The sequence below is a fragment of the Condylura cristata genome, unplaced genomic scaffold (assembly GCF_000260355.1).
Source record: "Condylura cristata isolate star-nosed mole 26May11 unplaced genomic scaffold, ConCri1.0 scaffold00013, whole genome shotgun sequence".
NCBI lineage: Eukaryota > Metazoa > Chordata > Mammalia > Eulipotyphla > Talpidae > Condylura > Condylura cristata.
The window spans coordinates 50,540,707-50,568,392 of record NW_004567114.1 but is presented as its reverse complement, the minus strand read 5'-3'; the positions used below and the strand labels follow the sequence as shown (position 1 = coordinate 50,568,392).

The 27,686-nt window shown below is 35.8% G+C and overlaps 1 protein-coding gene across 2 annotated transcripts in view; it reads left to right on the top strand.

Annotated features, from left to right (window-relative positions):
* The window catches only part of NUBPL (nucleotide binding protein-like), a 167,620-nt gene that overhangs the window by 13,856 nt on the left and 126,078 nt on the right, over positions 1-27,686 (top strand). Inside the window, exons 1-3 of one of the 2 annotated variants that reach the window (XM_004682112.2) lie at positions 1,724-1,842; positions 2,360-2,507; positions 5,391-5,425. In XM_004682112.2, the coding sequence (XP_004682169.1) occupies positions 1,735-1,842; positions 2,360-2,507; positions 5,391-5,425 (291 nt within the window). In that variant the 5' untranslated portion in view covers positions 1,724-1,734. Of the gene's footprint in view, positions 1-1,723; positions 1,843-2,359; positions 2,508-5,390; positions 5,426-27,686 lie in introns of those variants that run through there. The other variant, XM_012724416.1, reaches the window with a different exon arrangement.

Here is a 27,686-nt window from a genome sequence, read left to right as displayed (position 1 = left end):
TCACCTCCGGGGCAGGCGGGAATCGAACTCATGAGGAAGCGGCTTTAGATTCTCAGTGCTGTGCTTTAACCCGCTGCGCCACCAGGGAGGGCCCTACATACATTATTTTAAATTCAATGTTACAACAATGCTGTGAAAAATAGCATCATCTATTTTATAGTTAAAAAAAAATTAGAGATTCAAGGTGTTTCTGTTGTTGCCCTTCCCATCCCACTTTTACTTGGCCATCATAATGGTGTTTCTAAAACATAAATCTGATCATGTTACTTTCCTGTTTAAAAATCCTACTTTGGCTCCCTCAGGATAATGGTCAAATTCCTTTAACTGACATAGAAAACTTTTTTTGGAACAACCTTTCTCTTTACCAACTGGATCCTCATCTCTTTCAGTATGCACCACACTTTCTATCCTCATGCCATACAAGTTATTTGCAGTTTTTAACAGTTCATTTCTTACTTGTGCATACCAACCCCACAGTCTTATTCCCAGCTGACTTCCATATATTACTCACATTCAGGATGCAGTTTAGATATCACTCTATCCAGAAGACTTCCTTGATTATAATTGAGTGCCTCCTTTTTACTACTTCTGTATCACTCAGTGCTTTTCTCCTGTATTTATCACACTATATTGTAAGTGTTTTTTAAGTTCTTCTGTCTCTTTTAATAGACTGTAAAATCCTTGACTGGAGACATTAATATCTTCTTCAATGTTGAATACCCTTTAGTATTTGGTATATAGCACTTGCTCAAAAAATATTTGTTAAATGAATGACTCTTTAATAGAAATCTGGAAGAACCCACAAAGCTCCTGGAGAGAGAGATAATCAATGTTTCTTTGGCAAATGGATTATTCTAACAGCTATTTCTCTTATTCCTCTGTTTTAACTTGCAATGATAAAGATCAAACAGGCAAAAAGTTAAAAATTGGTAGAATTAGCTGAGAAAACATCTCAAATAAGAATGAAAGTAACAAAACAATGAAAGTATCAAACCTATTGCAATATAAGAAAAAAAAAAACTGAGTGAAATTCCCATGGAAGGAAATACAATGAACTGCACTTTTTTTTCAAAGCTTAGTAAATTACATGTACTTTGCTGGTGATATCCCATTTTATTCTTAAAATATATCTTCGAGGTTGATATGCTTTAGATTAAAGATGAGTAAATTAAATATGAACTTTCAACAATTAAATGAAATGATCATACAAATCATAGAGATAAGAAACTAATCAAAAATTAAAATTAATATAAGAAGATACTACAAAGACTATGTTAAGGCAATTGATCTGACACAATAAATAATCCAGTTGCTGGATCTGGATTTCTGTATCAGACCAGTGGTCTCTCCTTTCCACTCTTAGCTGCTTTGGCTTTAAGTACAACACAGTCTTTTCAATAACATAAATTGTACCTCCTCTCTCAAGTTCTGTCTCATTTAAATTCCTTCTTGAGTGGAACTTGCTACATTAGACTAACTTTTTGGTTTAGCTAAACTTTTCTGAGCCTACCTAGCAAAGTACCTTTCAGGGAACAGAAGCAGTAAAGTTCAACACTAAGTAGTAAAACGCTGCAAAATGCCTGTCCTTGGCTGCAAAGGAGACCAGACAAGTTTACCCTGCTGAAGAAACTCAGCCTTGTCGCTAAGGAGAGGAAGCCGAGCGTTGCCACATGACGTCATCAGCACGCGCCGGTCGACTGTTTCCGGACTGAGCGCGGGTTTGCGTTCTGTACCATGGGGTCTTGGCGTCGTGTGTTGCATTTTGGAGGGGTGTCTCTTCGGGGTGGTAACGGGGCCTTCCTCCTCTGTGGGGGAAGCAGAGTGTCGGTTTGTCGGCGCCAGGTCGGTGGTGCTGCAGGGCAGAGGGAGGCGGGCGGGACGTAGATATTGGGGCTTTGGATCCCGAGGTGCTGTCATTGCTTCTTAGTAAAGACTCACCTCAACCCCGCGCGGGCTCGCCTTGGCTTGGCGAACCAATTTTAGGCGACCTCCCAATAGGCCCAGGCGAGGAGTGGCAGGACATGAAATTTATAGTTAGAATATGTATATGTGATTTTCACATTGCTTTCTTTATGGTGGTTTAAGTAGCGTGTAGGCTATAAAGGAGACAAACACAGGATTTAATTTCCTAAGGAGGCAGCTTTTTTATTTTTTAACGTCAGCATATCCTGGTAGATAAATTCCAAGTTAAACAAAAAGTGTCTAGAATTGTAATTAATAGATACATAGCATTAAAGGCCTAACTAGTGGAGATGAACAAAGCTATACTTGAAAGTCCTCAATCACAAACTCCAAATTGTTTTTATTTCTACAGCATGATAATGGAGATGACTTGTTTTTTATTATTATTTTTTTAAAGTTAACTGATTCTGAAAATGAGACCCTAAAACAAAGAAGAACACAAATCATGTCCCGAGGACTTCCAAAGCAGAAACCAATAGACGGTGTTAAGCAAGTCATAGTTGTGGCTTCTGGAAAGGGTGGAGTTGGAAAATCTACTACAGCAGGTACCACAGAATGTTAATTCTCATCTTTATTATGAACTTTAATTTAACTGACAAGTGCACGGTATTGAACTAAAAAGTTAGTATTTGTGAAGTTCCTAATAGCTATATGATTCATTGGCAGTGATTGAGAGCTTAGATTTTTGGAGTTAGACAAAACTAGGTGCATTAGTAGGTTTTTCATTCCTTAGCTGAGGAAAAGGTGGTCAGGTTTCCCACCAGATACTAATTTAACTGTAAAAATGGCAATGATGATATAGGCATACAAATTAAACAAGCTATCTACTTACTGCAGCATCTCCTACATAGTAAATACTCAATATTTGATTGATATTATTTTTTAAATACTTAGTAGCTTGACTTCTCAGTTATTTCTAGTTTTCATTTTTTACCCCCAGTCTTTTATCACTGTACACATAGCTGCACCGTTATAATGAATGAGATTGTTTACATTTTTGTGCACTTTAAAAAACTTAACCATGATATGAATTTTAACATTTATGTATTTACTGTAGATCTAATGTTAGAAAATGCTTGAAAAGGTCTGTTAACTATTTAAGTTTTAAAATTGGTTGTAGATATCATTGTGATGGAAATGTTGCTTTTACAACCGACAAAAGAAGGGCAACCAGAAATAAAAGTTATCATTCAGCACTCAGTTAATGATCAGATTTCCCCAAAAATTTTCAAAAGAAACCGTTTGTCTTAAAAACAAAAATAAAAACAAAAGCCCAGAGAAGAAATGTAAAAGGATAACTTCCTTTCAATCCTACTCAAAAGAGGTGATTTGTATTATTAATTTGGAGTCATAAAGTACTCATGTTTTATTGTTGCCTCATATTTAGTTATCAATCATTTCAAAAGGAATGACTGCTAATTCAGGTCTTCTCTATTTATTTTGCAGTTATTTGAAAATGACCCTTATTATGTTCATTTAGTTAGTTTTGACAGTTTTAGACTGATGGACTTGTTTTTAGTTTCCCTACCGCTGTGAAAGTGTCTGCTTGTCCCTTTCCCTCTTCCCTCCCCCTTAAGCTCAGAGCACTCAGGATATTTACTGATTCCACTGGTTTTGGAAAGTGTCAAATTTTTTTGCTTCATGAATGTCCAACTTTTGTTTTTATCCTTCTGACTTATTTTGCTGCTTGTAATCTCTCCATTTTGTTGATTGCTGCATTTCATCCTTTCTTATGGCTATATAATAGTCCCTGGCATATGTATAAACTATATCTTCTTGATCCATTTGTTTACTGAAGGAGACATAGGCTGCTTCCATGCCATAGCTGCTGTAAATAATGCTATGAATATTGTAAAAACATATGGAGTTTTTTTGTTTATAATTTCATTTTCTGTGGAAATCTGCCTAAGAGGGGGCACGTACAGAACTGGGGTGCATGACAGAGTGCAGGGGCAGTGAGAGGATTTACCAGAAACAGAGTGGGGAGCAGAATAGGCAGACTTACCAAGTACACTGCTGAGGGGAGCAGCTAGTGGGACAGGAGAGGTCTGCTGCATCATGTGGGTCACCTCTCTGGCCAGGGAATGAACTCTGCTGAGTGGCTGTGGCCAGGTTCATAGTGCTGCGCTTTAACTCGTGCCACTAGGGAGGACCCTCCATTTTTTATTTTTTAAGAAATCCAGACTACTTTCCATATGGTTTCACCTGTTCACATTCCTACCAACATTGGAACAGGGTTTCCTTTTTTCCACATCCTCTCCAGCACCAGTTGTTGGGGGTCTTTTTAGTATTTGTGATTCTCACAGGTATGAGGTGGTATCTTATAGTTTTGTTCTGCATCTCTCTATAACTTTTGGCTTTAAACCTTTTCCTTATATGTATTTATTCCTCTCCCAAGCTAACTCAAAATAATTCCTGCTTAAATATGTATGCTAGAGATATTTTGGATTGGAATGATGACATTTGCTCTGTAATTATGTTGTATAAATGTAGAAACATTAAAATGCATCATTCTCTAAAGTTTGTGCTTAAAAGCTGGATTATGTTTATCCTGTGATGTTTTTGAAATTCAGAATTATTTTCTGTTTTGTTAAAATTAATTTACCAAAGTGCCATACTGAGGCTAAGTACTTACATAAGGTACTTAATTTAATCCTTAATATAATTATGAAATAGAAATTACCCTCATTTTATAGAGGAAAACAAGCATGAGGTAAAATTTCCTACTGAAAGTTACATAATAGAAAGTGGTAGGTCAGGAATTGAATGAGGTCAGTCTTGAAGTTTACATTCTTAACTATTATAAAGAAAACAACTGCACCAACATTTTAGCCAATATTTTATCTTTAAAAAGCAATAGGATCCTATTAATTTTAATTTTTAGAAGTAGTTATTTTTCTGCAGAGTATGTTTTTGAAAATAATTGAAATATTTATGCCTTAACATTGTTTTCAAAAGTTTGTTTATTTAAATGAAATTGAAACATATTATAAATGGGCTATTTGAAATGTTAATTTTGGGGCAGGTATCTACTATGTTGGAATATTGCTTTCTTTTTTGTCTTTTTTACTTTCTACATCTCCATGTTCTTGTTTTAATCAAGTAAGAGAGCTATATTAAAAATTTCTGTTCTTCAACTATATACTAGAGACATTTTATGGGGATGGAGTGAGGAATGGTATCAAAAAACAATGTGGGGAGGGAAGTGCACTGGACTATGGTGATGGCACATGGGTGATTTGGTGATGGGAAGCCCGCAGGGATTACAACTGAGATGGAAAAAGGCACAAAATGATGTAAAAATAAACTATTACATTATTTTAAAAATTTTGTTCTTTTTGTATTACTTTGAAAATATTAAAAAGCAAAATGAGTTAACTTTTTAGGAAAGTCACTACATTTAACTACTTTTCTGTTTTTTTTTGCAGTGAACCTTGCTCTTGCATTATCAGTGAATGATTCGGTAGGTATTTATAAATAGAAATGCTAATTTATTCAAATGTTTTTTAAGGTCATGATAAAGAGCATACTGATAATTTTCATTTTCTGTGTCCGAAGCTGCACTTGTACCTTTAGTCAATTGCATCTCTTTTTGGAATTCAAAATGCTGCCTAAGTACTGGTTACATTTAATAAAAATGAGAAAAGACCACAGTTCAAGGAATTCAGGCAACCTCTAGAAGCTAAAAAAAGCAAGGAAGTGGATTCTTCCTGAGAATAATCCTCCCAATACCTGCAACCCATTCTGAACTTTTGTGACAATTTTTTTTATACAAGTAGGAAACTAATATACACAGGAAGTAAATTTTCTTAGTTCTTGAATTTCCAAAGATGTCTTTATTTTGCTTTGTTTTTTGAAAGTTTGACTAGATGTTGAATTTTAGGTTTAAAATAATTTCCTCTTTGTAACTTGAAAACAGTGTTCCATTTTTGTCTAGCAAGCTATTGAAATGTCTGATGCTAGTCTGGTACATTTCTTTGTATTAACCTATGTTTTATTCTCCCCCACCCACGCTTTAGGATATTGTTTGTTTCTTTTAAGGTTGTAAGTGTCACAAATAGGAGTCTAGTTCTTGCTTTACAATTTTTTTTTTCTGCTTGGAAATTGGCCTACCAATATTAATGTTTGAGTCTTTTTTAGCTTAGGGAAAATTTCTTCATTGATTTCTTTTAGTGATGTATTTGTTCTTTCTCTAGAAATATATTAGGTAGATATTGACTCATATTGACTCTTTGTACTTACTCATTTTTCTCTTACAGTCTCCAGCTCTTTGTCTTTTGCTCTGTGTTTACACTGCTTAGTTGGGTTTTAGTTATTATTTAGTTTTTTTTTTAATTTGGAAAATTATCCCAGATTTCCAGAGTTGTTATTTTTCCAATTGTTATCCTCTTAAAAAAAAACAAAAACAAAAATAAAAAACTGCTTATGCTATTCTTTTAACTCTCTACTCTAATTGGAATTAATAAAAAATGTTTCTCTTAATGACCTCTACTTAAGTTTTGATTCTTATATCATTTGGGAAGCTATTAGATTTACAGAATCTTGGACTCCAACCTCAGACATAGTAGATCAGAAATCCTGGTGGTGGATCCCCTCAAGATATGTTTTAACAGCTTTGTAGGTGATTTTGATGTAGGATAAAGTTTGAGAACCTTGGATCTGGAGTTTTAAAAACTAAATTGCTAATTAGAGTTTTGTCTTCTAATGTGATTATGGTTTTTATTTACTTTTAAATTGTTTTTTCTCTTGATTCAGTGAGAACTTGGAGAGAAAGGAGTTAGTGTGTGTTTAGGAAGCCTTATTAATGTGACAAACAATAATACATTAGATAAACATTTTTATTAAGGCACTTAGTTATTCTAGAGAAGGGTCCTTACTTCCTTAAAGTTAAAAAAAAATGGGGAAAATTCTGTGGTGGGGGTGGGAGAAGTTTGTTGGTGTGGAGTATGTTAATGGTTATCATTATAGTCAAAACTTTCAATCCTAGGACTTTGTGTGGCAACTGTGTGGTAAAGAATCAAAGGATAAAAAGAATATTTTTAAAAAGAGTGATTCTGTCATGTTAAATGTTGATGAGTTGGTAGCTCAGGAAATTTCTTGTTTTCTGTTTTCAAGGATGAGGGTAGCCTCATCTTACTGCTTTCTGTATATGACAGGCAGTAAAGCAGTAAGACTATTACTGGACTGCTTTTTCAGAAATTACTGAGCATCCTTATGATGTTTTAAACTTATTTGTAACCCTCATTAGGAAGTTTTCAGTGTCCTGCCAGCCTGATTAGGGTTTTTACTTTTTGTTCTTGATAAATTGTGGTGGTTAGTATGGAAGCCAGGGAGAAAAAAGTCTGGAGAGCTGAGCAGCATATTAAGATAATTCAAAGATCGTGTGATATAATACACTATAGTGGTTTTGATTGGCTACTGCCTTGTGAAGTCTCTAATTAATTTATATATGCTTAAGAAAGATCAATTTTATATAACTTGTCTTGACTAGTAGTATTTTTAATTAGGGAGCAGCATGTTTAAATTGTGATCTGCCAGAGGATTGTATGCATATAGAAAAGAAGACTGTATCTTTTCCATACTTGTAAGTATCTGGTATAGTTTTAGACTCTGTACTTCCCAATTCAAGACTTACTTAATAATATCTTAGAGGAAATGTATGATTTTTGAGGGGAAATTTAAGGTTCCTCTCAGTCTTTCTGTTTGCCTATGCAGATTCAGATATTTAGGTTCAAGGACATTTATTGGGGCAAAGTTCTGGGGTATGTTGATTTAACAGTTAGCATGGTTTCCTGAAGCTTCTCTAATCGTGGAGTATTATTCAGTAGAGTCTGTATTTTCAGAGGGATCTTTGACCTATTTCTTATTCAGCCAGATTTTTTTTTTTTTTTTTTTTTTTTTTTTAAGGATTTAATTATTTGTACATACAGAAGTGGGGTACAGGCCAGAGGCTCAGGGGTGGTGAGAGGCTTCACCAGAGACAGAGTGGGGAGCAGAACAGGCAGATCGATGAAGTACACTGCTGAGGGGAGCAGCGGGCGGGTCAGGAGAGATCTGCCACGCCATGTGGTCACCTCCTGGGCAGGCGGGAGTAGAACTCATGCAGAAGTGGCTTTAGCTTCTCAGTGCAGTGCTTTAACCCGCCGCGCCACCAGGGAGGGCCCAGCCAGATTTTCTTAAGACCTGGCTGATAACTCTTCTCTCCTCTATTTTCTATGCTTTAGTGTTTGCTTTTTTTTTCAGACTCAGAGGAAAGATCTTACTAAATTAGGTTATAGGACTAGGGAAAAACAGGTCTAGAAGGTACTCATTTTACCTTTAATATTGGTTTTAATATTTTCTAAACAAGATTGGGTAAACACTGGAGGAGGGGGTATATAAGAGTTCTTTGGGATATGAAGAGAATTTTTTCTATTTGTATTAATTTAAATTTTATCTTTAAAAATTGCATTTTTTTAGTGTATGCTTTGTAATTTATAGAAGTTCTAGTATAGTATAATTTATAAACGTATGTGTATGTGTGTGTGTATGGAGAGAAAGAGAGAGAGATGTGTGTTTGAATTTTTTTTAAACAAGTTTTACTGGTTGAAGTGTGTAGTCAAAAAAGTTTGGATGTCATAGGCCTAGGCAAGAGGAATTTCTGGACTATATCATAAACCCAGTCCAAAGGAAGACTACTTTGTGGATTGAGGTAAAGGCCATATAGAAACGGAGTGAATTTTCCCTTGTCCTTTGTCCTTTTCTTTGGGGACATGAATAGTAGTATTGCATAGTAAAATACTGGGATCATGTATGCCATGCAGGTAAATATTTTATCCACTGTGTGTTGGAATTTACTTTTGGTTTCTGAGAGCCAGTTGTTAAATTTTGGGGTATTTTTGTTATCTTATTAGCTTTATATAGGTTATGAGAGAAGTTTCTAAATCAAATGAAAACTGGCAAAATTGGTGGTTTTAAAACATTTACTGGCAGCCACTGATCCATGTTTCTTGATTCTTCCCACTTCCCCCATCTTCTTAACAACCCTTATCATGGCTGTTATCTTCTGTAGCGTAAAATTAATCACAAGGGGCTGAGCACTGAGCCTGGGGAGAGGGAAACATAAAGGCTACTGGAAACTTGATAAGCCCTGTGAGTTTCCTAAGTGAATTATTTCACTTCAGCAAACTAACACTCATGGTACTTTAATTTTGTTTATATCTGTGTGTGTGTGTATTTTGTTGTTGTGTAGCTGAAATAGGTTCAATAATAGTTTCTTTTTTGAATGCAGTGTTAATTAAAGCAACACTTAATAGAGTTTTATTGTGCTTTATAGCAGAGTAGACACATTGTGTAGTCTTACAGTTTTATAATCTAGTGAAGGTCAAAGGGAGATAAGTATTTTAAAATGTGGAACCCTCCAAGGTTAAATATAGCAGTGTATTTGTCTAAGATAACAAGCTCTTATTCTAGGGAAAACCAGGCTTAAAAAAAAAAAGCACATTTTTATGAACATACTGCATTTGTTTTCACAGAACCTGTAGTGAGTGCATGTGATACTTATCAGTTTTATAGTCTATTGTTTCTACCCTATCCTTACAATATTTCCTCAGCCAGTAGATATCCTTGTTTCTATTTCTGCAATATTTTTTCTAATATGCATTTTTAAAATAAAGATTTATTCATTTATGCATACATAACTAAGGTACAGGCCAGAGAGGTGGGAGGGGGGTGAGAGGACACACCAGAGACAGAGCGGGGAGCAGAACAGGCAGATTGATGAAGTACACTGCCGAGGGGAGCAGTGGTATACACTGCTGAGGGGAGAGATCTGCTTCATCATGTAGGTCACCTCCCTGGCCAGGGATCAAACTCATGTTGCAGTGGCTGCGGATACTTCATAGTGCTGTGCTTTAACCGATTGAGCCATCAGGACGGCTCCCTATATGCATTTTTCTATTTCCCATTGTACTTAAGGCTCGTGTTACTTCTCTTTGGCTCACCTAGTGATTTCTATCTCAGTTATACTCTAGCCCAAGCACTTATGTTAGTTTGAAGGATACAGAAATGAATTAGTCATTGCTTTTGCGGAACTCACAAGATCAATGACTAGCTGCTGTGTCAGGTCTACTTGGTATATAGTACTAGATTACTCTTACTAAAGCACTATTGGAATCAATATTTCTGCTCAAATCCTGCTCAAATGGTATTCGAGGTCTTGTATGATCTGATTTCCGCCTACCCTTCTGGGTTTATTTTCAGCTATTCTTCTAAATGATTCTTGCACTCTAGCAATCTGGGTTACTTGCCATTGCCAGTTCTAGCTGAGCTGAACGTAATTTTGAACTACGTTTCTTCAACATTTCTAATGGGATTTTCTCTTCAGCTTTCAATTTTATATGTCTTGTCTTTCAGGCCATGTATAATGTTCTGTTTTCATCTCAAGGGTGCTTGTTGAAGGGATTGAGACTATCCTTTTCTTCATGTGCCCTTTGCAGGCTGCAGTCTAATTTGCACAGAGGCACTGTATAAACTAGCCTTACTCTTTAGGGCAAATGTTCCCTGAAATGAAAGTGCTTTTTCCATCTTTGAAATTCAATAGTACTGTTTATTTTTATAATTTGACCCATGTGGCCAATTTATAGAACAACTAATACAACTAACAATCATAGAACACTGAACAATGTATGTCAAGCACTATTTCTCATAGATTGACACTTAATTCATTCACTCTTCACAACAACCAGATGGGAATAGACACTATTACCCCATTGTAGATGAGGAAGGAGAAGCAACTGGGTACAGGCCAGAGGTGTGGTGGGAGGGGATTCACCAGAGACAGAGTGGGGAGCAGATGAAGAAGTATGTTGTCTTTATTTTTTGGTACCCATATCAGCTAGCACTGAGCTTTATGACTTAAGAAATATATATGTTTGCTGTAGTGGTAAATTGAGTGCGTGGACAGGTATCTCAGTATGTCATTACAAAGTTTTGTTTTTCCTTGTTTTTTGAGGGGGGTTATAAGATGAGAGGTCTTGTGATTTCATGATCTATACACTATTCTTTTCTGGCTTCTTTAAAGTACAGTGGTTCTACTTGGCCCTTTTCTCATTTTATATTCTCTGCTTAATAATTTCAGCTTTTCTCACTTTCCCACTTACAACTGTGTACGTGTCCTGTATTCCAAAAGCATCACCAGTTCAGTTATCTCTCCTGTCTCGCTAGTTGCCTACTAGATGTTTGATCTACTGGATTATTGATGTTCATTTGAATGTTTACATTCAAAGTTGACATGTGTAAAAGCAAATGCTTCTTCTCTATAACTTTCTTTGTGCTACTGGGGTTATGCAGTTCTTTCTACCTTCAATTCAGACATCTGTTTCTGCTGTTTTTGCCCTTTACAGCTTTCTAGAGTAGCTCCTCTCATTTTATGTCACTGTATTTTTCAGAACCTTATTAAGGTCTTTTGTGAGGTGACCTCTGCCTCTTTTCTATGATGCCTTGAGGAAAGGACTTAGCAATTTCCATACTGTTATTTTTAAAAGATATTTATTTGGTATAAATACATTGCATTTAGCAATCAACAGTATAGGTACAAAAAAAATGTCAAGCTATATTAAAATCCTTTGTTGGCTTGTTTTGTACTTTCTACAGAATGGAAACTAAAATAACCTGTTATATAATTAGTCATAAATGAGTCTTTAAGTTTTGCCCATATATGAGTGTTGTTTAAAGCATATCTTCTTTATAGCAGCTAGGCCCTACCACCACTGTGTTTGGCTGAGTTCACAAATTGGTCATAATCTATAGCTCCCCTTTCGTTTCTCTGGTTCTCCACTTCTGCTAAGTAGCAGTTAATTAAAACCGCCTGCTACTTCCATAATTATTATAGCTGCTGGATGCCACCTGTGGTTTTATGGTTTGGCATAGTTTCAGACTTTATCACCAATGGGGCCCAGAGTGTCTATCTCCAAAGTTTCTTCCTGTCATGGGTCTAAAATTTGAAGAGTGATTGTTATAATTGCCCAAATCACTGTAGCTTCCACCACCTCCAATACTGCTTCCTCTTCCACTGCCAAAATTGCTTCTACCTCCTCTGTTGTTACAGTTGTCAGAGATACAACTTAGCTGTAACCACTGCCTGTATTCCACTTCTATAGCCTTTACATTCTTCAGAGTAACCAGGGGCTACCTCCTCAACCTCCAACATTACTGAATCCATTATAGCTAACTCCCTTGCTACCATAGCTATTACAGAAGCCACCTTGATTCCTGTAGTTTCCTCCACAACCAAAGTAGTCATTCTCACTAAAACCACCTCTGTGACTACCACTGAAGTTTCCAGAACTACATTAACCACTGATTGGATGAAGTACTTGACATCTTTTGCTCAGCTTTCCTTACTTTACAATTTGGCTATTCCCAGTACAGATTTTCTGAATGACTTTCTTGCCTGTAAAATCAAGGTCATCAAAGGTTATATAAGCAGAACCTTTTTGCCATTGCCTCCATCAGTCATGATTTCAGTCACTTCACTTTTTCTGCACTGTTCAAAGTAATCTTGTAGATGATGCTATTTACTATTTTCTTTAATGCCACCCACAAAAATCTTTTTCACAGTTAAAGTGGGCACTAGTCTGAGAATCTTCTGATACAGTTATGTTTTGTTCCAAATTCTTCCATCTCCCTTTTGTAGCCTTGCATTCAAGGCATCCACATTCTTCATGGTGCCAATTCCCAAGCCTTTGGAATGCTCATGTTTGGGTGTCTCATTACCACACAGTCTGTGAACCTTCTGCATTGCTTAAAATGGCTTCTCAGACTCACTAGATGTTTTAAAGGTCACACTTCCAATGAAGAGCTTCTATAGCTGTTTGGGTTCTTTGGGAAAATGACTTTGTTATGATGGCAGTGGAAGTGAAGAATTATGATGCTTTCTTGATGATGTCCAAGAATTTTAAAGCCATAAAGTAGAGCTCTAACACATGTATCTTAATTCTTCCTATACTATTAAGAAAAAAATGTTTACTGATTTATCTCCTGTCGGAGAGCCTTCTGAAGACAAATAATTTGGTTTTTCCTTCCTCAGTGCCTAGCTCATTGGCCATTCATAGTAGCTATATGGTAAATATTGGTAATGGCATTGAAATATGTTACGGGAACAGTAACAGTAACAGTAACAGTGTGAAATATACATACACAACTATGAAATATATGTGTGACATATATATGGCAAATTCTGAGTGTTGAGTAAATTGCCTATAGTTTGTTCATTGCTACATTATGCCTTTTCTCTTGAGCAAATGAAGTAATTAAAATCAAATGGGAAAATATGTGAAATGCTCAGCAAAATGGCTGATACAGAGCAAGTTTTAAATCACTTCTTAGTATTGGTAGCTTAATAAAAGTTTTTGTAAATAATATTTCAAAATAAAAATTGGTAGACATCTTACTTGATTATTTAGCAAACCTTTTCACTCATTTTTCCATTACTGGAATGGAACATTACACTTTTAATTGGACTCAAAGATAAAAAAGGAAGTAACATTATCTTCAAAGAATTTGTTTTCTTTGGTTTTATTTTTTTCCATTGAAGTTTATCTCAAAATATTTATTTTTTCCCATGATTGCATAATGTCTTTACACTTAGCTGTCCTGCTTTTTTCCACAAATTATTATGAGTGGCTCTTTAAGCATAATTAAGATTATTTTATGCCTTTGAAGTTCTGTGATCATGTTAAGAAAACCTAGGAAGCTTTAATTCAATATTTAGGTTTTGGTTTTGAGAAGTGTAACATTCTTGGAACAGAATGTATTATGTGCCACCATTTAAACACTGTGGTTTTCTTTATTAATAGTTATGTGTGCAAGAATTAACAATCTAGTTTTCTTGGTGCTAGAAGTAGACTTGATTGTAGCTTTTCTTACTGCAAACTGTGATGTTTGCCTATACCTGCCTCTTAAAGTTGTTAGTAATAAAGGAAGATAATGCAAATAAAGCACTTACATATTATGCATAAAGCACATAGAATAGTGTCTGATACATTAGTATGTGCTAATGTTGATAACAATTATTTTGTTATAGTACTTAAATGCCAGCCAGGACATATTATCATGCATTATTGGTTATAATGTGGATTTGGGTTAAAGATGAATGAAACTGTTTATCTCACAATTATACAGGAGAAATCTGATGCATATAATTTATTTCCAGTTCTTAGTTTGGTTTCATCTGTTCTATAATGTCATTGTTGTAGTGGAATTATGTTAACCTATTCATTTTTCTCGTAACTTAAAGGTATATATAAAGATACACTTTTTATGAAAAAAATACTTTGCTTCAATATTACAGTTAGCCATTTTGGAGGAAGGGTACATTGTTAGTATTATATATGTAGTTATTTAATTTTATTATTTTTTAGAGACTTACTGTTATTCATGCATACAAGAACTGAGGGCATGGGGCGGGGAGGGGCGGAGGAAAGTGAGAGGATTCACCAGAGAAGAGTGGGGAGCAGAACAGGCAGCTCTACTGAGGGGAGCAGTTGGTGAGACAGGAGACATCCACTCACCATGTGGGTCTGGCCAGGGATCATGCTGCATTGGCTGGCGATAGCTTGATAGGACTGAGACTTAACCTCTTGTGCCACCAGGGTAGCCCAAAAGTGTAGTAATTGTAAAGTCAGAAGGGAAAGTGGGCAGGAGATCCAGGAGGAACAAATGCAAAATCATTACGTTTTGCTTATTTTGTTTGAATTCAGAGATAATTTTTGATAAGAAGTGTTTTTTTAATCTGTTTTTTTTATTGAGGTATAACTAACATGTTAAAGTCAGATGATTTGATATTAGTATATACTAGAGAATGAATGTCTAGTAGTACTATGTCTAATTAACATCCTTTACCATAGTTAAAAATTTTCTTATGATCAGAAATTTTAAGATCTGCTTTCTTAGCAAATTTCATATATATATCTTAAGCAATATTAACTATAATTGCCACATTGTACATTATAGCTCCATGACTTATTTTATAATTGTAAACTTGCACCTTTTGGCTCCTCTTGCCCCTTTTGCAAACCCTGCCTTTGGCAATCACCAGTGTTCTCTTTGTATCTGTGAGCTTGTGAGCTTTTTTTTTTTTTTTTTTATTAAATCAGTGCTTTTTAAGATTCTACATATTAATGAGATGATGTGGTATTTGCTTTCTCTGTCTAACTTATTTCACATAGCACAGTGCCTTCAGAAAGTCATTCCATATTGTCATAAGTGGTAAGATTCTATTATTGTTTTTATGGCTGAATAATATACCAGTATGTCAGTGGATACCTGGGTTGTTTCCATGTGAGAAAAAGTGGGTTTTATAAATATATTTGAATTCACAATATTTGACATTAATTGAGGAGAGCCTCAGAAATGATATTAGTAATTAGAGCAAAAGTCTTTACTGAAACTTAAAATTTTTCTTAAAATAAGAAGTGGAAATATTTATCGTAGTTGATGGCTTTTCTTGTAAGTATTTGTTAATTGTGATGTCTAAATGCAAATTCATACATACATGTATGGGGGATTATTAGCTTGTAATCAATGAAAATAATAGATTTCTGATGAATTGTTTTTGTTCTTATTCCTTCATATATAGGTTTTCTCATTTGTTCATTAATTCACCAAACATTTCTTGGTGGTCTGTCATCTCGTAGGTACTCTTCTTGAACTTGATGGTCTGTCACCTCGTAGGTACTCCACTTGAATAAAGCACAGTTGAAAATGCCCTATCCAGTTCTTCATCTTGGTTAATATATAGCCTGAGTAACTATTTGGGAGGTTGTCATTTCCAGTTAGAGTCAGGTTTTCTATGTGATTTGATGGGTCTTTGACTTGTCTCCAGTCTACTTCTCTTTTACCACAGATATTCTTTCTCTCAAGCCTTCTATCTCATACTCTCAGCATTCAGTTTTACCTCCTATTCCACACAAAAAATGGACTTTTCACTGATTATTTATTATTCTCGCCCTCATCAAGTGACTCTGTAGAATGATCATGAAGTTTCCCCTTCTGCCTCAGAGAAAGAAATCAAACCTGATACTTCTACTGGGGTCCTTGATCTTTTACTTCATGACTCTTCAAGGACTCAGGTTCATTAATTCCTTTCAGTAACTTTCAATTTTTCTTTATTAATTTCTTCCCCTTGATCTATAGGTCAACTCATCCTACTCCCACACACTGAAAAATAGGTGTATTTGTTGAGTGCTTGAATCAGCAGACCTTTTACCCCTACTTCTCCTCGACCTTCTGCCCTCTTCGCTAGTTTCTCCCTACAGCCATATTTGAGAGAGTAGTCTGCACTGGTTATGTCAGTTTATTATAAATTTCATTTATTTCTTAACTTCTGTAATTTGACATCTTATCACCATGCAACTCAATCTCTTCTCTCCTCCTTACTGACTATCTGCCAAATATACTTGTTTTCTTTCTTCATTCTGCTTCATTTCTTGCTACCTTGGATACTGCTGACAGGTACTGACACCTTAGTGAATCTTTACTTGTCTGATTTTCACCACATTCTGACTTGATTCTTCTTTTCTCTGATCCTTTCAGCTTCCTTTTTAACTTTTCATATTACTCTATTCTTATACTTTTAAAAAATTTTCACCCTCATATGTGTTCTCCCTTTGTCTTCATACTTATTCTTCAACATCTGTCTTTTTATAATAATCTTAGTCCTTGTCTTATTAGTTTACTCAGCATCTCTATTGGTGGTCTGAGGATATGTCAGATTTAAATTATTGAGATGGAGCTATCATATATTTCTTCCATTTTTTGTGTGGAATAGGAGATAAAACTGAATGCTGAGAGTATGAGATAGAAGGCATGAGAAAGAGAAAGAATATCTGTGGTAAAAGAGAAGTAGACTGGAGACAAGTCAAAGAAACCTCCTGTTTCTGTATTTCTTAATAATGAACTTGTATGTTATCACCCATTTCACTTATCTATTGATGTGTAACAAACTACTCACAGTTAGTGATTAGCAGCGTTTTTTATACCCACAGATTCTGTGGTTCAGAAATTAGGACAGAACACAGCAGGGATGGCTTGTTTTTATTCTATGATATTTGGGGCTTCATCAAGGAAGACCCAAATAACTAGGTCAGGCCTGGAATTATCGGAATACATTCACATGTTGTATTTGGACTAGAATGATATGAAGGCTGAATTCAGCAGAGATTGTTTATTGGGGTGTCTTTACCTGACCCCTTCATGTTGCATGCTTTGTCACAGCATGGCACCCTCGTTATAATTTGACTTCTTCCGTGATAACTCAAGACTCCAAGAGTTAGTATCTTCATGATTAAGAAGATAGTTTTGTGGCCCTTTGCATCTTCGCCTTTTTAGTCATGCTAGATTCTGGTTTGAAGTAGTAAGTGCCTGCCCAAATTCAAGAGGAAGGGACATATACTTCACTTTATGATAGGAGTAGTACAAAAAAAAAAAATGTGGCTTTAAAAGCATCATATCAATCTGCTAGTGGTGTATTCAGAAACCTTGATATCATCTTTGTCTTTTATTTCTGTCCCTCTTAACTTTCAGATATGAGTTAGTAAGTGCTGGTCATTTTTTATTTGAGAATTTTTTTTTTCTGTTACCATGAACCTAGGTAAGAATTTTATCACCTTTCCCTTAAGAGTTTTCTGTAACCTCTTGTCTGTTTAATTTCTCCCACATTGAATGAAATAATGATTCCTAATATTGATTGTAGGGTAGCTCTTACTGCACACAAAAAATTTTTGTCAAAATTGATTAGCTTATTTCTTAAAGATTGACTCTATCTAAATTTCCACTCTGTACCTGACTTTGCTTCAACTGTTCCTTTGCACTTCCTTGTGCTCGTTGCCCATCTCCTTTTACTCATTAGGTATCATATGGGATGTCACTTCCTTGTGAGGTCTTAGTGGCTTCAAATAACACCACTTCTTCCTCTTTTAGTTCATGTTTATCTCCTGCTATTACTATGTCCATAACTTCTATAACATCAGCGAATGCATCTTAAATCATCTCTCTCTAATGCCCTGACCCATCATTACATACTCTGCTAAATGCTTGCACAGTGGTTGAGAATAGAATATACTTTGGTGGAATTCTCCAAAGTTACTGGGCTTTCTAAAATATTTGTAAAGCTATCAAATCATTTTTGCCTTTGGAGAATTAAACTTACCAAAACCTCTAAGTAAGGAGTTGATATTGAGTCACTCATCATTTTTTGACATAGGACAAAATTTATATTTGAAATACTATTTTTACTCACAAAGAAAAATAGGGAAGTAGACAAATATTAAATTTAAAACAAATTTTGATAAGATTAAAGGCTATGAAGTAAACTTCAAATCAGAAAGTATTGTTTTCATTTGTGGCATTTTACTGCTTTAATTTGGCCTTGAAATATTTCACATTACATTTCGTTCCAGCCTATTTCTTTCTGGTCAGGAACATGTGATAGTTCATTTTTGGCAGTTGAACTGTGTGAAAGGGCTGGGGTCAGCATTGCTATGCAGAAATGGGTCAATGAGTGTTCAGATGAAAGGGAAAACCTTTTAAAGAGTCTTTATTTATTGTTGGTATAATAATTATAAGCTTGAACCTTTCACCATGTTCTTGTTTCTTCCTTCATCTCTCAAATGCTTTGCCAAATTAACCACATCAACCAATTTCTCAGAAAATGGATTGCTGTTTTAAATTGATCATTCTTTGAGCATTCTTAAGAAGCTTCTTCAGAAAGTCTCTCTCCTCTCTTCTGTTGTCTTTCCAAAGAACATAAGAATACTTTGTGCTTTGGTAAAATCTTAGATGGTTGCTTAAAGAGAGCAGGCAGCATATTCTCTTCAGTGAATGATAAAGTACAACCACCTATTTTTCAGCTGAGCTGGAAGGAAGAACTCTATCCTGCTGTTGCTTTAAAAAATGGTTTTATTACTGTCAGGACAGATAACAAGCTAGAATTTTCAAAGACTGATAAATGACAAGATGGCTTATTGCCTGTGGCTCTTAAACAATGAAACATTCTTAAATTGAGGTAGGAAAGTGCTCAGGTTGTCTTTGAAGGCAGACTAGATTCCCCACGTCAGGAAAGGATTGCTCTCTGTTTAGATTGTTCCCAAATAGAGCACAGATAACATAAAGGTTTCTCAAAACCCTAAGCCCTGCAACAACCTTTGCTTTCAAATTTGTGCTGGAATGTTTTCTGGATTTTGCTAGTCACCATGGAAACTGACCACAGCTTTAGCTATCTTATCCTTTGGGCTACTTGGTGAATTAAATAATCCAATTCTTTATAAGAATATTTTTAAAAGAAATGATTAAAAATATAGTTTACTAATCTGAGAATAGGATGTCTTTATCATACTCCTTTTAAACTATTTAAAACATTGTGTGCAACTGGTATTTGAACAAGAAACATTAATGGAGATTCTCATTTAGGCTGGCATAATTCTGTTGGTTTGTGATTTTGTCTTTTGACCTCTGTGCTTATATATATAAAACAGAATAACAAATGTTAATTTCTATTTATCTGTTTAGTAATGGAGGGGGATTTGTCATGGAAATTAATGCATGGATATTATTTTATTATACCATTACCAAGTGAAATGTGATTTAAGTTATGGTGTCAAGAGACATAAAGTGAAAAGCATCTGTGAGCAATTAAGGTAACCATTATTCAGATATTATAGATGTCTGATAGTACCTCTTCCAAACTGATCAATCTGTAGTAAAAGTTAGAGAAAAGTTTATGGTAATCTTTAGAAGGGAGACAAGAATCAAAGAGGGGAGGCTTGCTAGTGATAAATGCAGATGCTTAGGGTAAAGATGATAGCTTGGACTCTTATCAACCTTGGAGATTGTGATAAGTACTGAGGTCCCAAAAATATTTTGAAACTAGACCCAGGAAGAATTGATGATGCACCTTTTAGTATGCAAGCAAGGGCTGCTCAGGGACCCCCAAGCTATTAAGGGGTGCTCTAAAGGGATCTAGCCATTATTGGCACAAAGACAGAGGAAGCAGATTCTTAGAGTGATAGATCTTTAATAGAATTAGCATGTATAGGTTATAGGTTGAGAGGAGAAGAAAGGATTTTTTAAAAATTACACTTTATGGGCCCTCCCTGGTGGCGCAGTGGGTTAAAGCACAGCACTGAGAAGCTAAAGCCACTTCCGCATGAGTTCGATCCCCGCCTGCCCTGGAGGTGACCACATGGCGCGACAGACCTCTCCTGACCCGCTCGCTGCTCCCCTCAGCAGTGTACTTCGTCGATCTGCCTGTTCTGCTCCCCACTCTGTCTCTGGTGAATCCTCTCACCCTCCGTATCTCTGGCCTGTACCCCAGTTCTGTACAAATAAATAAATAAATCTTTAAAAAAAAATTACACTTTATTATTATAGTTTATTTTTACATCATTTTGTGCCTTTTTCCATCTCATTTGTAATCCTTATGGTCTTCCCATCACCAAATCACCCATGTGCCATCACCATAGTCCTGTGCTCTTCCCCTTCTCCCCCATTTTTGATCCCATTCCCTACTCTATCCCTGTAAAATGTCTCTGGTATATAGTTGTTCATTATTATTATTATTTTCTCAAAAAAGGGTATTTTTTAAATTTTTATTTTTTTTGTAACAGTTTATTTTTACATCATTTTGTACATTTTTTTTTCCCATCTCAATTGTAATCCCCGCGGGTTTCCCATCACCAAGTCACCCGTGTGCCATCACCATAATCCCGTGCACTTCTCTCCCCACCCCCCTGTTTTTGATCCCATTCCCTACTCCCCCCCCGCAAAATGTCTCTGATACATGGTTGTTCATTATTCTTGTTATTTTCTCGCCTGGTCCATTATACTCCTGCTATGAGTGAAACCATCCGGTATTTTTCTTTCTCTTTCTGGCTTATCTCACTAAGCATGATCTTTTCCAGCTCCATCTAAGTTGTGTTTCTCTTTTTTGGTTGCTGAGTAATATTCCATTGTATATATGTACCACATCTCAAAAAAGGGTATTTTTAATAAAGCTCTGAAAATTAACTATCCCCTATAGGCAAATGCCTAACCAAACATGGTTGATCCAAAGTGGGGTCATCAAGGATGAAAAGCTTGCCACAAATTCAAGGTACCTTCAGATAGGAAGCACAGGAGAGGGGTGAAAGGGGTCAATCAAATTTGGGACAAGAGAGATACAAAAATACATATCAAAAATAACTGCTGCCACTCTCCCTGACAAGAATAGTCTCCCTCTATGTCTGTCTTCCATATGTCTCCTCCAACTCTCCTTCACAGGAGTACTAGGGTACAAGTCAAATCCAGAATAGCAAGAGCCCCAAGAACCCACCTGCCTTCTGTGTTATGTAGCGTCACCTCCATATTCAGCTATGCCTCTAGATATAGTAATTTCCCCAATCAGGAAGTGCAGTTCATGGCATCTGGGAGTTGTAATCCAAGTGAGGGCAGGGAAGATGGTGCCAGTTCAGTGAATTGCTGTGCTATGTCTCCTTTTATGGTGATACATTGTACATCAAATTGGATGTGGATGGTAAAGGAAAGAGATATTTTCTTGGTGGTTTTGTGTATGTGTGTGTATAGTAAAATTATTTGTTTTTAAAGTGTGTACTTCAGTGACATTAAGTACTTTCATACTGTTGTGCATCACACCTACTCATCCTCAGAATTTTTTCATAATTCCATTAAAATGATGTGTCCCTCAAATAATAACTATGTGTTCATCAAATAATAACTATGCATCCATGAAATAATAACTCCCTGCTCCCCACACCCTTCTCCCCTAGTCCATGGCAACAATCATACTACTTTAGTCTCGATATGAACTTGCCTTTTTTAGGTGCCACATGTAAGTAGAATCATAAAACATTTGTCCTTTTGTGTCTGATTTGTTTCACTTAGTGTAATGCTTTGCAAATTTATCTATATTGTAGCATACATCAGATTTTCAATTTTATACATTTTTAAGGTTCCTTGGTTTTGGTTTAAGACTGTGTGAATAATAGAGATATTTCCTGAGATAGAGAAGATTTCTGAAGGAGATGTTGGGAGTTAAAACTAATTCTGTCTATACCTACTAAGTTTAAAAAGTCTGATAGACACCATAGTAGATGTGTTGAGTAAGTCCATAGTTTGAAGAGAAATTGGTACTCAATATTTAAATTTGCGGGTCATCAGATTATAGGTTTTTAAGGCTATAGAATTGAAGATCACCTGGGAAGTAAGAGTAAATTTGAAAAAATGATCTTTTAACTAGTAGCATGTTTTAAAGTTATGGTAAAGGAATATTTATGTATATTTGTATGTATATATTCTAAGACTAAGTTGCTAAATCTATAGAGTTTAAATGTTCCAATTGGGATAGCACATTGGTTTTAAGCAGTTGTTTGCTCATTATTTTAATAGCTATTCTTTTAATTTTTTTGACTTAAATAGTGTGAGATTTATTGCTTAAGGAGAGCTGAGGAATTAAAAAAGCTGTGTCAGGATGAATTGGGTACTGATTTGAATGGTATTTTCAAAAAACGGCATAGCATAGAAATTTTGTCATGGTCGGGACAATTTGAAAATTAATAGATGCTAGTTATAATAGGATAGAGGGGGCTTGTTTATGAAGGGAGTATTTTAGTGAGCAAACACCAGCTGTGCATGACTAAGTATGGCATTTATCCAGAGGAAGGATGTTTTGGGGGAATTTTGTATACTTTTTTTAATACCAAAGTGGCCTTTTAGTTAGATTACTGTTCTCTTTTCTTTTCCGAAGGATTAAGTTTCAAAAGAAGGATCAGACTGCTCTGGTGGGGTGATATGGGGGTGGAGGACACAGTTTGCAACAATAGTGGTATAGAACTTTCCTTCGAAACTGGTTCATAGGCTTTGAACCAAGTGCTTAGGAGCCAAATCTTAATATTAGTTGTTTTTCTCCATTTAATGAAAATTGCTCAGCTAATTAGCTCCCAGTTTTGTCTTTACAATGGCCACACCACAGAGCTTGTGAACATAAGTTCTTTTATAATGATTTTTTCCCATTATAAATAATACTTACATCTTTTGAGCATCACATCTTTGCAAAATAGTCTGATTATAGAAACTCCTTTTGTAATGGAGAAAAAGGTGTTTGGTTTCATGTTACAAAGGGTTTTATAAGTAATCAAAAGAAAAATGAAAATTTGTGAATCTAGAGAGTGCCAAATATAATTTTAAAAGAAGGAAATTGAAATCAGAAAGAATAGACTTGCTTGAAAACAAGTCCTATAAATGGAACTTGAGTAGCTAACATCTGCCTTTGACAAAACTCCTGAAAAGCTATTTCTTGTAGTCCTCGAGTTAGGGTGCTGACATTTTCATATTTGCCATGGAAATGATTGTGATAATATAAGTGATGCTTTATTTTTATGCGTGATTAAATAGGGAAGATGGAAGACAGCTGTTGTTTAAATGCGCATTTTATGAAATACTGCAGGGAATATGACATAGGAGTAATCAGTCAAAGGTGGCAGAGGGTGTTGTTGAGGCTCATGGAGCAGGGATGAGACAATTAACTTCTCTTGTTTCTCTTGCTGACTTTTGGTTTTGGCTCTGGTAGAGTTACTGATTATGACACATGGCCTGTGATTTGTGATTGAGTTTATAAAAATGAAGAACCCAAGGCATTCCTTTAAAGTGTGTGTTTTAACTATGTTCTCAGATACTGTGGTAGGAATTTCAAATAGAGTAGTATGTAAGACAACCCATTTTATCTACTTCTGTGTTAAGTGCCACAGAGGAGAAATCCTGTTGTCAAGAGATCCTTTTTAGGGTACTGATCCTAATCTGAGTATTGAGGGAAGAATTCTCTGAGGGAATAATAGTAATCAAATTTGCTTTTCTCTTTGTCACATTACTGTTACTTTTTGTGTGTGTGTGGTGACAATTATTATTGCCCCAAATCTTATTTATTTCTCTTCTCCCTCCATGCTTCAAACTCAGAAATCCCTGAGTGGAAAGGTAGAAAGGAACCTGGGAGTCGAGGAGTGTGAGGGAGGCAGTGAGGTGGCAATCAGTGTGAGATTGCATCAGAGATCATGTTGAGAATTTTAGAATTGATCCTAAATTCTGACTAGGGATGGGAGGCATTTTTAAACAAATGATAAATCTGATTAGATTTGTTTAAAAATTATTTTGCTGTGGCATGCAGATTGGAGAGGATGTTGGAGTGGGTGCAGAAGACCAATTCGGGATGTTACAATGACAAGAGCTTGGTCATATATTGGATTAGAATGGTAGCAGTGCAAGTAGAGAAAGACAAAATTGGTATGTCTTGATTGATTGGATATGGAGAGTAAGGAGTCAGAGATGACCTCTCTTTGAGGTTTCTTGATTGTACAACTGAGTAGAAGTTAGATACATGCACTTGGGAAATAATGTTCCTAAATTCATATAAATGCGTAAATTCATGTTTTCTATATAGTAGAGCTATCCCTGATTGTGAAAGTTGAGCATATGTGTTGAACTTTTCCTAACAACTTTTGGTCAAGATAGAAAAGTACAATACTTTTAGTCTATACTATTTTACTTAGGGTAAACGTAGTATATGTCTTTGCTTAATAGTTTTAATTGACTGGTATTTTAGCAGTTTTTAAAAATGATTTTATTGAGCTATATTTAACTTGCTGTATAATTCATCCATTTGAGATGTACAATTCAATAGTTCTTCTGTATTCACAGAATTTTGTATCTATCACCATTGGTTTTAGAACATTTTAATTAGCCCAAACAAAGAAACCCTTTACCACTTAGCCATCATTCCTTAACCTCTCAGTGTACCTCAGCCTAGGCAACTACTAATCTACTTTATGTTTGTATAGATTTGTCTCCTTTGGACATGTCATATAAATAGGATCATACAGTATATGCATCCTTCATGCAACATAATGTTTTATGGCTCATCTGTGTTGTAGCATGTTTCACTTCTTTAATTGCTGGATAATATTCCATTTATGGATATACCACATTTAATTTATCCATTTCATCATTTGATGGACAGTTGAGTTGTTTCCATTTTCTGTACTTTATGAATAATACTGCTGTGAATAGTCAGGTACAATTTTTGTGTAGATATTTGTTTTTAGTTCTCTTAGTGATGTACCTAACAATGGAGTTGTTTGGTTATATGACACTTTTATGTTTAACCATTTGAGGAACAACCAGTTTTCCAAAGTTTGCCATTTTATATCTCTACCATCCATTTGTAAGATTCTTTTTTTTTTTTAAGATTTATTTATTCATACAGAATTGGGGTACAGGCCAGAGGTGTGGAGGGTGAGAGGATTCACCAAGGACAGAGGGGGGAGCAAAACAGGCAGATCGATGAAGTACACTGCTGAAGGGAGCAGCAGGCGGGTCAGGAGAGGTCTGCCACACTGTCTGGATCTCCTCTGAGGCAGGTGGGGATCGAACTCATGTGGAAGTGGCTTAAGCTTCCCAGTGCAGTGCTTTAACCGTACTCCGCCACCAGGGAGGGCCCCATTTGTAAGATTCTAATACATCCTTACTTACCTTTTTGATAATAATCATCCTGGTGAATATAAAGTGTTTTGTTGTTGTTGTTGTGGTTTTCATTATATTTCCTAACAATGTTTCTGTTGGATTAAAATGATAATGAAATGAAAGCTGAGCAGTTTACTGACTAACGTATGATTTCAGAAGTTTTAGTGATAAAAGATTATTTTAATTGGCATACAAATGTTTTAAGTATTTATGGCTTTTTATTATCTTTTGTTCTCATTTAGCAGTTAACTGTGAAAAGATTTTATTTTATACCTTAAGTTCAAAAAGGTCTTGAGGTGCCACACAAAGTTATTTTCACAAACCCCCAAAGATTTGTTACAGTTTTTTTTTTTCCTTTAAAATATAATCTTCACTGCTTGTGGTTTCTAAGAGCATAGTTTAGCATGTCTTAAGTAGTTATGGACAGATTCAGTTGAACAATCCAAGGACCATCCTGTAGCAGACACTGCGTTTTCAATAAGTGCCACCTTCACAAAGCCTCTAGTCTTGTGGGGGAGATAGAGACACATTTATTTACATGTAAAAAAGAATGTGGCAAGTGCAACAGTTGGTGGTTATAAACAGAGTATGTTAATAACAGATTGGAGAGAAATTAATTCTAGCTTTAAAAAGAATCAGCACTTTGAAGATTAGGTAGAATTTTGAGCAGGTAGAAAAATAGAAGAAAAGAAGAGAATTATAAGTTGAAGGAACTATGTGAAAAGTCACGATAGTAGGAAGTTATAAGATGTTTAGTATGAGAAGTAGTCTTCATGGCTATAGTATATGGTATAATATGGGGATCAAAAGATTGTGGAGAATCCTGCTGAAGATAGACTAGATGCATATAGGAGATTATCCTACTGGATAATAGCATATAAGGAGATTATCCTACTGGAATCAATAGGATACATTAGAAATCTTTCTTTCTTTCTTTTTTTATAAAGATTTATTTATTTGTGCGTACAGAACTGGGGTGCAGGCCAGAGGCTCAGGGGCGGTGAGAGGCTTCACCAGAGACAGAGTGGGGAGCAGAACAGGCAGATGGACGAAATGCACTGCTGAGGGGAGCAGCAGGCGGGTCAGGAGAGGTCTGCCACGCCATGTGGTCACCTCTGGGGCAGGCGGGAATTGAACTCATGAGGAAGCGGCTTTAGATTCTCAGTGCAGTGCTTTAACCTGCTGCGTCACCAGGGAGGGCCTAGAAATCTTTCTAATAGTATATAGTTCATCATAAAAATCTCTGCTTTTTAAAGGCGTGATTTATAGGGATGAAGAACAAATTAGAAATGGACCAGAGGCCAGGGAGGCGTTACAATGTCCACAATTCTTCACTTGTCAATTAAATGTACTTAAAAGTAGGGGTTTATTATTTTCATAGTAAGAATTCTGGAAGTTACACAGTTGGTTAAAAAACAACCTAACTATCTGGTCTCTGGGGTTGCATTTTCTACATTTGTCTTGGTTTAATCCTTAAGGTCAAAGATGGCTGTATTGGGTAATCATAAAGCGGAAGAAAAAGCTTTTTGGCAGGCATTCCTTAACTTTGATGACTAGGCTTAGCTGCAAGGGAGGCTGGGAAAGTTGGAGTATCTGACTTACTTGCTTTTTATTGGGAGTTGAGCTCTGCCTATGAAAACAAGGGGTAATAACAGTAGATGGTACTGTGAGTAGCAACTAGTAGTGTCCATAGATAGTAATATCCTCAAATTAGTAGTCAAAAGGCAAAGGATAAGAAAGATTTAAGAGATTAGAAGGGAAGAAGAAATTAAGATTACTGCATGTTTCAGTGATGAATGAATACGTGGTGATTCCACTTGCCAAAATGTACTTCCCAATCTGAAATAGAATTCAGTGCTTGCTCTATTCACACTTACTTGAGTTTAAAATTCAATAACTAGGGCCCTATATAATCTCACCTTCTAATCAGTAAACCTGTTGGAACATGGTGGATGCAATGGGATGTGGTATGATGGTTTTTAAGTGCTGTTCTAGGCCCAGTGCCAGCTTGCTGCATTAGAATCACCTGGGGAGCTTGTTAAATAAGTCATAATCTCTGGGAATTGATATTTTTACTTCTAGGATTTGGCCATCAATTTTATGAACAAGCTCCCCAGGTAATTCTGATACATGGCTAGTTTTGGGTATTTGGTAGCGAAGCATGGACTTTGGTTTCAGGC